A 14,362-nucleotide genomic window follows, 5' to 3' on the forward strand; every position below is an offset into this window, starting at 1 on the left:
ATTATTGCATTACAAATTACAAAATGTAATTTGTAATTCAATTATAAAATTACCAATTACAAAATGTAATTTGTAATTCAATTATAAATTACAAAATGTAATTTGCAATTCAATTACAAATTACATTTTGTAATTTTAATTTGTAATGCATTACTTCGTAACATTACAAATAATTACTTTTAGTTAATAAAATATTTTTCATTATTGACCGAGTGAGCAAACCGTCTCCGTTTCAACTAGGGGAAAAATGCTTTCGTATGTGCGTTTGTCCAGATTTCCGGTTATTCTTGCCCACAGGTCGCATTTCTCAACCAATTCTCGTAAAACTTTGTGAGCAGGTTCGTTAATTATATAAAATATTTTTGTCAGTTTTCCGAAAAAAAAAATGCCGGAAATATGAGTTGAATTTTTTTTCTTTGATTTTGAAAACTCACGAGGTTTTACAGCTCACAGAGCTACAAATTTTTAGTTTTTACAAGATTTTATTTAGCTTGAAATTATTGTTTGTGCCTTTGTGGGTTTGTGGCTGATTGCATTGCATTGACAGATTGCAATTATCACCTATCAGTATACTAAAATTCAGCTCAATTGGACGGCAAGAAGTGGTTCTTATCTAGTTAAATTAGATAACAGACGCACAACACAATTCACATTTTCTGAAATGAGCCGCATTTATCGTTTCTTTATACGAGACCACACAAAAGGATTAGTTTTACTTACTAAATATAACACTGACGCCGCCGCATCTAGTCTAGTTAACGTGGACCCGGTGACCAATGATAAGATAAGTTAACTATACTTAAACAAAAGGCAAAATAAAGTCAACTACGAGATGCACGTGGCCGAACCTTTTTTGCTCCATTGTTCTCATTAGGTGCAGGTAGTTAATAACTTTATCTGTTATCTTTACCGACCGAAATACTGGGGTGGTGGGTGAGCTCTACACTGGATAATAATAAGCTCTTAAGTATTAATCGGTCCTCCTAGATAATTGTCAGTTTGCTTTTGCACTTCGGTTAGCTACATTCTAACGCTGCGCGCTGTGATTTAGTTACTTTCTCATTCTATTAAATTCACGTGTTTAAAAAATATTACGAATGGACTTTTAACGCAAATATTGAATAAAAGTGGAATTAGACTATGTTCGAAATGACATCTGGATTGAACACTGGCCTAAATTTAATAAAAGTGATGTGTTGATGTTAGACTATGTTCGAAATGGCATCTGGATCAAATACTAACGACACCAGTGAAACAGAAGAGCGGGAATTGCAACTACCTTGTATTCTTGATGGCAAGTTTTTTACATACTTACCTACCGAATCTACAAAAACGAAGATAGTAGCGAACTGCAATCAATGCACTCCGAAAGTTGTTAAAGTTTCTGGTGCTGCTCGTGCAAATTCAAACTTCATCACTCACTTGAAGAGAAAACATGGTGAAGAAACTTTCATGGAATACCAAAACTAAAAGAACACGAAGGGTTAAACCTGTAACAGACTTGAGTAATAAAAATGTCGGCAGTTCACAACCAATATTAAATCAGGGAGAGTTTAATGAGCACATGTCTGATTACTTTATACATTCCATGAGTCCATTGCGTGGCATTGATAATCCATATTTCAAAAAAATGTTTGATTTCTTACAAATACATAGATCAGGACTGAGCGTCATGAGCCGGAGATCTTTGGGACGGCATATTCAAGATAGTCACCAGCGGATGCTAACTGATATAAAAAAACAGTTACAACATGAGACGAAAGAAGTGTGTACTACAGCTGATATATGGTCCGCGAAAAAAAGGAGCTTCTTAGGAGTGACGTGCCACTGGATCGATTCAAACTTACAGAGAAAATCGCTAACATTGGCTTGCCGGCGCTTTAGTGGTACTCATAGTTTTAACAGGATTGCATTATTGCTTGAAAATATTCATACCGAATTCAACTTAGATTGTCAAAAAGTTCTGGCCACGGTGACTGATAACGGCAGCAACTTTGTCAAGGCGTTCAAAGAATACGGTCTCAAAGAAAATGAGATTTTCGAAGATGAAATGGAAAATGAATCTGACGGCGATGACGATCAGTCTGCAGTAAGTAGTACTAGTACTTCACCAAGAAGTGTATTGCACGAGGCTGGTCCATCGAATATTTCAACATCAACTGAGGGTGAGGACATCCCTCAACTACCGGCTCACTTAAGGTGCTCCGCTCACAAGCTAAGTTTAGTTTGTACTACCTATGCGAACAAAGTTTTGAAAGGAAATAATACATCCCTCTCCAAAATGCACGACCAAGTTATGAGGAAATGCTCCACGTTATGGAATGCTGCTAATCGACCAAAGACGGCAGAAATCATACAAAATATTCTTGGACACACGCTTTCAAGACCTGGAGTCACAAGATGGAACAGCGTTTACGACAGCCTGAGACAAATAGAGAGTATTCGTACTAAAAGTGCACAACTTCACTTGGCACTGGGTATAACAAATTACTTGAGAGAACGGGATTTTCAGTACATTGAAGAATATTTGAAATGCTCGCAGCCTATTGCAGAGGCACTCGACATTTTACAAGGCGACAAAGACATCTTTTACGGCATACTTTTGCCTACATTACTATCACTGCGCAGAAAACTGATAAAATTGACAAATGGAAACTTAATATATTGTCAAGCTCTTGCCATTAAATATTTAACAAGTGTCGAGGAGAGGTTTTCTGACTTCTTTGGTTTATATACGCCGACTGCAATTACGGCCGCAATAGCAGCACTGTCGTATCCCCGATTTAAAGATAAATGGTTCACTGCCATTGATCACCAACACAATCGCAGGTTAAAAACACTATTTAAACAAAAAATTGCAAATGAAGTACACGATCAAGATGATGGACAAGAAGGAAGCACCAGCACAAAACCAAGTGAAGACGCATACTTCGACTTTGAAACAGACTCTTCCGAAGGCGAGGGAATCGGATCTTCCATTCGTTCGACAAGACCAGATATTTTACTAGCTAACTTTCTAAGCGACGAAGATAAAAATATCTCAATGTTACGCCGGCACGCTGAAGTCATGAATATTTTCAAAAAGTTTAATACCCGTATGCCATCATCAGGGCCTGTTGAAAGACTTTTTTCGTACGCAACTATGATTAATCTGCCAAAATCGCACAGATTGTCTGACGAAATGTTTGAGATGAGGGTAGTGTTAAAGGCTAATTTAAAGTAACAGTGCATTTTTCGGAAACTGATTTAAAGAATAGAAATATTTAATTGATAATAAATGTTTTATTACTTGTTCCTAATTGCAATGTAATGCAATTGCACGTGTAATTCATTAAATGTAATTCAATTACATTTTACGAAGTAGTTCAAATTACACATAATTCAATTACAAGTGTAATGCATTACTCGTAATTGCAATGTAATTCAATTACACGTGTAATTGAATTACTCGTAATTGAATTAAATGTAATTCAAATTGTAATTTAATTACAAATGTAATGCATTACGCCCAACACTGGTTTCTAGTCATGTACAGTCAGCTGCAGAGAACAGGCACCCCCCTGCATACAAAGTTCTGTAAATTAGTATGGACGTGGGGTACCTTTTCTCTGCAGCTGACTGTACCAAATAGGAAATAATAAAAAAAAACGTTCGTGTAATATTTTTTTATTATTTAATAATAGGGAATATTACGCGAAACTCGGCGTAGGTGGCGCCATTATCACAATCTGAGGGTCTATCGTGAAACAAGAAAATGGAACTTTCGTTATCTAACATCTCTGTCACTCTTGCGTATTCGAGCGATAAAGAGGCAGCTAGATAACGAAATTTCGGATTCGAGTTTTCCGGTAGGTCCCCTGAAAACTTGTCAAAAACCTGTTAAAGGTACAGTATGAATAAGTTACTCTACGGTGCACTAAAAAAGCTAGTGCTGCACTCTGGTGGCAGAACATTGCAGTAATATCCCCTATTCCTCGTCCTTTGGAAATCTGAAATAAAAAGTTGAGTTTTGTGACCAACAATATTAACAATATTCATCAATGATCATTAATGTCTTTTTTATTAGGGTTCCGTACCCAAGAAGTAAAAACGGGACCCTATTACTAATACTTCGCTGTCCGTCTGTCTGTCACCAGGCTGTATCTCATGAACCGTGATAGCTAGACAGTTGAAATTTTCACAGATGATGTATTTCTGTTGCCGCTATAACAACAAATACTAAAAAGTACGGTCCCCTTGGTGCGCGCGTCCGACCCGCACTTGACCGGTTTTTAGTATTAAACTATAGTCTGGCAAACACAATCTGTCAGTAAGTAAGAACAAAGAAAACTATAGGTACAGTCGAAGGCAAAAATATCGATCCAGACAAATGGCTTAAAAATATGTGAACACGATTTTATTGTCTGAGCGTACACATATTTTTGAGACTTTGGGAATGTATATATATTTATGCCCTTGACTGTACTCATCAATTAAAATGAGACAGTCCTAGGCCAAACTATAAGAAAGCTGTAAATGTCGATAGGTTATTGATCTGAGGTCGATACATCACTATGCCAAAAATATAACCTTTCATACTTAGCAGAAAAGTTCGAAAATTTATGCAAAAATCTATATAGACTTGAATGCAAGTAATAATTACATAAACAATATATCGATTTCTATGTTTAGGGTCAGGTCCTATAAATTAATTTCTTCAAAATTGAACAAAACTCACCGATTAAAGGTTATCGGTTCGTGCGTATTTTCTTTTCTTCCTGTATGCGATTTACAGCCCTCGATCACACAAGACATTATCACAAAGGGAACTTCAAACCATTACAAATAAAAACTCAACACGTTTTCCAACAATCTTTCAGGAATAGCAAAAATATAATTAAAATAAACCAAGATGACCGCTGAAACATCCCGAAATATTTCAACTAAAATAATACGACTATGTCAAGTTGTTACAGTTGACACTTACCTGTGAAATAACGAACTTATATTTTATTTGGCTGGATTATATTATAGAACCACATAGGACCATTTGACATTTCCCTCAGTACATCTTATGACAATACTGAAAAAAACGAAAGAACTTGCGGATTGTTGTCTCACTCACTCATAGAAAAAAAGTAATAACGTGTTGTGAATACGATATCTTTTACCAAGCTTTTATTTTTGCCCGGCTTCTTTGCTTTAGTCATTATTCTGAGATGGGGGCTATTTCGCTTATTAATATAGATGGAGGTTTTTCAAAATGTCAAATGCATAGAAGTTTTGGGAGTTTCAAGCTTTTTTATCGGGAATTTTCACTCCTTACTCCTTATTCATAATTATGGTCAATCTTTGTCCATCTTTTTATATTTAATAATTTTAAGTTAGTTATAATTATTTTAAATCGATATTATATATTGTGATTGTGTGTGTGTCGTCCTAAAATGTATTGTACGCCTGAAAAGTTTGGTGAGACTACTAGGTATAGAGTAGCAATTTAAGCTTAATATGTAACCCATTTTTCACATACAATCATAAATTTTATTTCATTTCAATTTCATTTCATTTCAATTCCATTTCATTTCAAATTTCATATCGTAGAATTTGTTTCCATGAGGTAAGTCCTCCTAAAAATCAGAATACCGTTCCAGCGTTCGTCAAACTACTTAAATCACATATTATAATCGGTGGCTTAAAGTGTTTTAACATCATCAAATTAACCTAACCGAAACCCAACAAAACAATCTCCACAAACTTACATTAAATTAACCATTACAAGTGACCCTAAATCCCGAAACAAACATCTCGAAATTCCGTATTCTCTGGAAGCACGTGATTTATTAATTGTATTGCTTTGCTTGATTTATTTCGACGAGATGAATTTAAATTTCGCTTCGCGCATTTGTTCGGGCGGAAAGATAAATTTGCGAAAGTATTGTCAATGATAAATTCATTTTAGCAGTACTTATTTAAGGAAGATTTATTTTATGTTTAAATAAGGTTGGAAATAATCTTTCTATACTTACGTATTTCTTGTGTCATAGATTAGTATTTTTTTCTTTTCATAACTTTATTTTCTGAAAGTTGTTTTTTAACCTTAAATTAGAAATATTTATTGGGAGATAGCAAGCTAATATCTAATGATGCGAAGGACTTTGGAGATCTCTGACATAAGACTGAATTTGATTAAGAAGAAAATGGAGAACCCGCGCGAAATCGCCTCTTCATACATACGTAGTCTTCATTTTCCTCTTTGGGTATTAACATTTGTAAAAATATTTTGACAAAATTTGGTAAATGTCAACCATAGCTATGGTTTAATATATCAATTTCGTACTTTAAAACTTAAATAAGAGACCTCCGTGAATATAAATTTATATAACCTACGATTTTCCAGGCTAAGAAATGGAAAATTAATAAAACATAATAGAAAGATCACAATCGAGCCGTTGAAAGGTTTATTCGTCTATAAAACTTTATTAATACTTTTCTTTTACCGCCGACGTTGATAACGAACGTCATAAATTGCAAAAGCACGTACCGCCAAGGCAATGTAGGATAGCCTTTTAAAGGCTCCTCTACACGATGGCCCAGCGCTAGACCAGCGAGATGGCCATGCGATGGTTGAGCGTATGAACTATGGAATAGGACACTACCTTTGATGTGCGGAAGAAAAACCGACACCGTTGCCATCCCATCGCCATCCCGCCGCGCCAAAAAAGCACGCTGAGCCAGTTAACACAAAAGTTATGAATTTTTAATTACAGTGGAGTGTTGCGAGGACATAGGCATTTTGTATGGTAGTAAAAATTCATTAGATACCTATCTTAAACAAAAAAAATCTACTTAAACCTATGTTTTACTGTAAAAGTGTGAAATTCCTGTTAGCATTTGAGTTACACTATATGTAAGTGTGATATGATTGTATGTGCAACATTTTTTTTTACAGATATTTTAATGTTGAGAACATTTCTGATTGTGGAAAGTACCTACACTTTTTGCAATTCACTCACATACCTCCAAATAAATTCAGTTCCATACAACAACTATAGTACAATACTACAAACTATGGTCTATAACATTTCAATACGTAATTGTGAGTTTTTTCCTCCATTTTTGAAAATACCTTGCTTAAGAAATGCATCATTTAAACTATGATGAAAACGGATTATATCGCGTATATTGAATTTATATCCTGACGTTTCGAGCCCTTTACTATAATTATAATTTGTAAAACGAAATCCGAGTTGTAACAAGTTTCCCACATCGTTACAAAAGCACAGCGCAAAATTTGACTCCGTCTAAAAACTCTAAAACAAATGGGACAGCAAATATAACAACAACACTAACAAAACTAACCGCCACTGGGGCAGCCATCGTTACGATCAAATAAAGCTTCGGTGTTCCTGTTATTCATTTTTACCGAGACTAGGTATTGCAATTGCTTGACGAGTTTAAGCGAGTCAAACGCTTTAGGCTATCCAGGATTACCAGTACCTACCTACTATAATAACTAACTTATAAGAATACTCTTCGATAGTTCCTAAATACGAATCTTGGGACGGTTAGACTGAGTTTATTTCATAAAATGTACCTATATATATTTAAACTTTTAATGAATTTATTTTTTTAAGCAGAAACGTGTGGTACATAAATTATAGTTACTTATGTTAGGTACTTATAAAATTTTAGTAGGTATTTTAAATTTAAAATAATATATGGTACAAATGAGGCTTGAACCTGTAACATTGGCTACATTGAAGGCATCGGCCAATTCAGCTGTCGCTGTTGGCCCTCGCAACATTTAGCAACAATCTATTCCCATCCATACATCCTGTATATCAGTGTTGAATAAATATAAAAAAGAATTAAGGATCCAAACATTTCGTGGCCATTTAATAATAATTTGGTGATTTGATTCGGTGACAGGAATCCAAATAGTTAATATGGATAAGAACATTTTGCATTTGTTCCAGTAAACCATCAGTAAACCTAAGCTTGTAAGGTTGTGGTTTAATTAATTTTGGCCATACCTACAGTTTTGAATTATGTTGCACTTTAAATAAAGTTACCTAGACGCTGGTTTAATCCGAGCTTTGAACATGCAAGCGCTTCGTATGCCAACCGAATACAAAACCAGGAATCCACAAACAAAAGAAAAAGTTCGTCGTGTATCTATGGCCTTTGCATGAACTTTGCAGAATTTCCAAGCATTGAAAAATGAATCTTACATACCACTACTAAGCTTCAAATTAGATCGGCAATTGAAAGTTATACAAACAAGCTTACCGGTCGCAAATTTTGAAACGAGAAAATTACTGGAGTTTTCGAAATTTAAATTATTTTAGTTTTAAATTGAGCTGGACGAACTGACAAGTTGGTGCGACTTTCTCTGGACCGAATCGTATATGTGACGTCCTGTCTCTTAGGTAGATATTTGGGGAACAACAATAAACACATCCTATATTGGTTTCGAATGCACAGCTATGCACTCGTCCGTTCGGTGGCAGGGTCGGAGCGAGACTGCCTTTAACCCTACCCACATTATCGGCCGAGTGCTAACCGACATTCCATTTTTTATATAATCTCATGACGTCACATCTCTTCCTTTTTATAATGATTTATGTTTATCTTATACTGCTAGGTTAATTTAGATTCTAATTCTGACATACTACTACCGGTTCGGAAAACAGCGTTAAACTCAGACCCGAGAAGAACCGGCGAAAGAAACTCGGCGAGTTGTGGATGTATTCATTTTGCAACAGTTCAACGATAAACATTTTTCAACAGTATCAAACCTTGGAATATTTACAACTATTCAATATATCTCTCTTAATTGCTTAGCGGTTAGCTGGAAGAGATCCCATAAAGGAATAAGTTCGTCTTTGTATACATTTATTGTATTATCTTATTGTTATTTTAATTTTACAATATCAGTCCTTCTCCTTCTCCTTTTTTGCAGTTTTGAGTCTACTTTCTTTTATTCAAATTTATAAAAACTGAGGTTTATCTTACAAGTATTAACCTATAGTATGACTACATAGTGCCTTATAATGGCTACACATTTCTAGGTATTTTTATTAGCATACCAGCTACATACATTTTTCACCAAATTAATACCTATTTCGTGAGTTTACAATAAAATTATATCATACAGGTCGCTTTCCAATAACATCTTGTACCTGTACAACAACTGATTGCCTTAGTTTTACTTGGCATATTTGATAATACAGTACATATATGTCTAGATATGATGCAATTTATAATATGCATAAATGGTCCAATGTTAAGTAAGGTAGGAATGTCACACTGCTACCGTTTACCGTACATACCACAACAAGCTGTGTAGTTTTACTTGTGTACAGGTATAATGTTATTTAAACAAACAATGGTATATATAAATAGATTTATATTAATTAGGTATAATGATGAACCTACATATTATGTATTTGACCGTTATTATTATAAATTGCATTGGACATATTATTTAGTTCTATAATTATAATACTTGTTGGATACAATATTGACATCAATTATATTCAAATACGGTATCTCGACTGTAATGTTAATCTAGCAACCTCAATTCACTATTTTTATTTTATTTTGTTGCCTCAGCTAGGCACACTGTAATTTGGTGCAATCAAGATCAAGTCTGATCCGAATATTGTTCCTATTTGCTTATGTTTTTATACGTATACTTAATTAAAACCCATCTCTGTCTGGGTAATTGTCCGATATTGGCGCCATGGCTAGGCAGTCTGTTTTACGAACTCGGTTATTATGTACGTATGTGTGTTTTTCACTATTAGGAACAAGTCATATATAAAGTACCGCAGTGGCTTTCTCGCCGTGCAAGGTTTCACGCAACGCCACTGATTTGTACTTTGTTTTTTTATTTATTTTTCAGCATTTAGTTTTTACCCAGCGTCTATTTATTTACCTCTGATTATCAATTTATAGAATTACGTGCTCTTTCGGCACTAAAACTAGTTGATTGGCTTTAGGTAATTTATTCATTCTTGGACTTTTATTTAGTCGGCCCGTCGACTTTTATCGGTACTCTTTTAGTCCTAGTGCAGCTTTGCATTTGGAATTGGTCTTTGCAGACACATTTATCACATGCCGGCACATTTTATCTTTTAGGGGAAAGGCAGCACCATTATTACAATCCTGTTGACCTGTTCGTTATAACGCGGACAACTAAGACATCATTGTAATACCAAGGAGAATATATATTAGGGTAGACTAGACGGTTACTGTCATAGTAAATTTTGTAGTCACAGTAAATTTACTGCCATCTATCGACACACGATTAAAACTAAAAATGAAAATGTATAATAATACCAAAAATACAGATAAATTATTTTTTTATTTGTATTTACTATTTTTATATGATTTTGACCCATATTCTTTTACAGATATGTGTTAAAATTGTTAAATAACAAGCGAAACCGTCAACGCCATCTAGCCTAAAATCAATTTTTCTTGATTTCCGAGGCATGTATTTCCTTGGACTTTATTCATCTTATATGGAATTACATAGGTCTTTGGTAATACTATCCGTAATTAAGCACGGAACATGTGCGTTAGGTAAGTACCTTCTAACTACCGAGTTTCCATACCTAGCGAGTTATCGAAGTTATCTAACGTTTTTAACAACAGAACAGGTAGGCACATATACATAGGATTGGACCCCAAGACATACATTAAAATTCAACGAGTCTATGTGACAATTAGCAGAGTATCACTCCTTATCGTTAATAATAGGGTATTTGACAAATTTTTATTAATGGTATCAGTCGATTAGGTTTATTTTGAAAATCAAATGTCTATGCGACCCGTTGCCATAAGCAATAGAATACAAGTCACAAATTATGGTCGAAGTCTGGCACCCGCACTTTACTGACGAAACGCTTCTAACAAAATGGCAATACGTCGTGACGTCACGATGTAACGTCGCTATTGCTTAGAAACCGTTTCGATGTATGGAAAACAAGCGGCGAAATATTGCATTTATGCGCCATACGATATACGATATTATTATTATTTTTTATGTAAGGAATCGAATAAAATGATACCATATTTTCTTTTTGGATGTTTAAAAACTTAAATTTTGAAACTTTGAGGTGTTTTTTGACTCTTCCCATTATTTTCCAAATATTTTTTTTTATTTTTTTTTATCATAAATTGTTCATTTTCTATCTATTAAACTAGATTTAGATTCAACATGAGTCACCAACCCTATTATCGTCACATAGTTGAAGAACTTATCATTTTCACTACATGGGCCGATATCCCATGCAGTACTCGCGAAGTTTTTCACTCCGATGGTATTTTTTCCGGGCTTATGTTCCACTTACGGAGTTTTCGCTCCAATTGTATTTATATAAACGGAACTCATCTATTGCATAAACTGTACATTTATAGCTTTGTCTTTTCAGTCTATGAAACTCGACTTTGCTAGTTTTAATATTTACAGGTACTTTTGTGTTAATGTGTAGTTGTTTTAAATACACCACAGTCAGCATTAGCAACCCTGCCCCGCGTACCATAACCGCGGTAGTTGCATTTGAAAACTCGTTTAATTAAGGAGGACAAGGTAGACCATTTCATGAGTTTTCAAACTGCTGGCGTGGCAGAATTATTATAAGCATAACCATACCTTCCCAAGGCCCACGGTCCTACATGTAGTAGGTACCTACTTTTTAAGTTCGATGAAATTTAAAATTTTTACCTCATCTATTCGGAAAAGGGCTTTATTATTATTACTCTTTACTCCTTAGACTTTATTTTTATTTTTTTATTTCTCAAATGAAAAGTGGAAAGCAGTATGGGTCACATGGTAGCAAAATTATTTTCACTGGCGTTGTCAACACTTGAATCCCTCACTACGCTCAGTATTCCATTTTAGAATTTCTCGCTTCGTTCAGGATTCAATGCAAGCCCTCGCCGTAACCATGACATTTTGCTACATTGTGACACGTTTCACTAATGTTCAATGGCAGCAGAGTGGCATCTGCTTTGCTTTGTTCTATTTTAAAACAAAATAAAATTAACCCTATTTCCTATATTATCCTCGTGAGTCTAAATGTACATTAAAATGTACATATTCATTGCAATCTAATTTGAACCTTTTGATGAAACCAATAGAGTAGCGTTTCTTTTGTTTTACAGCGTTGTAAAACAAACGAAATTCGTTCCAATTTACTTATAGAATAAAGTCCAAATTAAAAATTTAAAAACTATATGGTGGGTCTTACGAGGTTAAAGGTTTAGATTTCATTAGCAAATTTCGGACTTTTTCCTTGTATGGCTGGGCCCCAGGAGGATCAGTGCAATCTTAACACAACATTAACAACCATAAAGGTATTTCCATGGAGAATAGGTAATTACTTGCTTTAACGACAAATTTCACCGACCGTATCAGTTTTATTTACTTATTTTTCTTTTTTACATTCTAGAAAGAAGACTCAGGCAATAATGTGCTGATTTGGTAAACAATTAAAATTGATACCTAAATAGCACACGTTGTGCAGCTGATCAGTTGAGTTTTATTAAGTCTGACGCTAAATAAAGTCTACACTACAATTATGAGACACGTCCATTGTAAAGTGTACACTTATTATTTATTTAGATAACTTCTGGTTAAAACTATTATGTGAACTATTATGAAGCAGTTGTCGTTTATACCACATATTCGTGAGCTACTAATATATTACAGTCATCATTCGCTTGCCCTTGTCCCATTCATATGTCCCATGTATACTACAGTTGTACCTAGATCAACAACCGTTACGCAGACAAAAGCATTTAATAGTATTCAGACTAAATAAGACGTTGAAATATGCTTTATAGTAATACTATTAGCGCAAAAATAGTTCTTTTCTCGACCATACTGTAGTTTAAATACCAAAAGTGTACCTTACAAAAATGTTTATGTGCTCAGACTGCTTTGTGGGTAGTCATATCTGCGCTATTTGGGTCATTCTTCTCCTTTCCTTTTATTGAGAAGAATATAAAACTGATAACTTTTTGTCGGCCAGCATCATCTACGGCACCATGCCGCAAGGATATATTATATTTTTATTTATTGGAGTAAATTTCCAATATTTTTGTTTCTAGTTAAATACTGACTAGATTGATGTACACACTTATACTGATTAAAAATCATGGTATTATCGGTAAAAGTTGGGTAACGAAATAACAATTCCTATAACCTTTTTGTGTACGTTTACGTACATCCCGTGGGTTCTTTATTTATTACATCGATATATTTAGCAATAAATAGCTTTAGTGGTGCAACTAGTTAGTAAGCTGCTATTTATATCCCTCTTTCTTATTTTTGAGACAGGATTTTCACTTATTTGGTAACTCGTCGCCACTGTGACGTCCTGTCTCTTAGGTAGATATTTGGGGAACAACAATAAACACATCCTATATTGGTTTCGAATGCACAGCTATGCACTCGTCCGTTCGGTGGCAGGGTCGGAGCGAGACTGCCTTTAACCCTACCCACATTATCGGCCGAGTGCTAACCGACATTCCATTTATTATATAATCTCATGACGTCACAGTATACAATATCGTAACTAATTAAAACATTGTTCGCACATATTGAGACAAAAGGCCCTTGTTAAGACTTTTTCTTTTCGCGGGTTGGATGCATGTCAAGTGTTCATGGACTCAATTGTGTGTGTATATTGTCGAAGAATATGGTAGGTAGGTCGCTCTCCGTTTCAGCTTGGGAAAAAATGCTTTCAGTATGTCTAGAGGTACAGAGGTACAGAACGCAATTCTCAGCCAATTAGGTTCTATTTCAAAAACCATTTCGAGATATGAGTTTTTCAAACAGTTTCAGACATTTGCTGCGATATAATAATCGAGAATTGAAGATATTTTAACAAATATACTTATGACCTTCTCGTGGGCCGAATATATGTAGTCATCGAATAATAAAAGTTATCAAACAATAGTATTTATCCGTCACTCATGTAACTGTCAAAGTCATGATTGTCATAATATTTTTTTTTCTTCAATTAAACCGTTTTTTGGTTACGATATTATAATTATAACCTATATTTTCAGAAAATAAGCTCGTGATACTGAGTGAAAATTTATAAAAATTCCTAAATCTAAAATGCAAGTTGGGGATACAACTTTAAATAGAAATGCCCAACTGCAAAAAGCTGTCACTATTTTCTCCCATACATAATCTAGTTCAGTTCAGTTCAGTTCAGTTCAGTTCATTTATTTTGTTAAACATAGGTTACATGATAATAACAGATAATTTACTAATTTTGTTTAACTGTGGGCAGTTTTTTTGCATTAAACTCATGAAAACTAATAAAAATAATAATGTGTTTCGGCCTTTATAAATACATCT

At 34.4% G+C, this 14,362-nt stretch overlaps 1 protein-coding gene across 1 annotated transcript; it reads left to right on the forward strand.

The window, feature by feature from the left end:
• The first annotated feature begins 1,435 nt into the window (after positions 1–1,435).
• On the forward strand, positions 1,436–3,223 carry LOC134744914 (uncharacterized). Its single transcript, XM_063678861.1, has one exon. It carries the CDS (start codon positions 1,436–1,438, stop codon positions 3,221–3,223), a length of 1,788 nt encoding a protein of 595 aa, XP_063534931.1.
• The last annotated feature ends 11,139 nt before the right edge of the window (positions 3,224–14,362 follow it).

The sequence above is a fragment of the Cydia strobilella genome, chromosome 10 (genome assembly GCF_947568885.1).
Source record: "Cydia strobilella chromosome 10, ilCydStro3.1, whole genome shotgun sequence".
Lineage (NCBI taxonomy): Eukaryota > Metazoa > Arthropoda > Insecta > Lepidoptera > Tortricidae > Cydia > Cydia strobilella.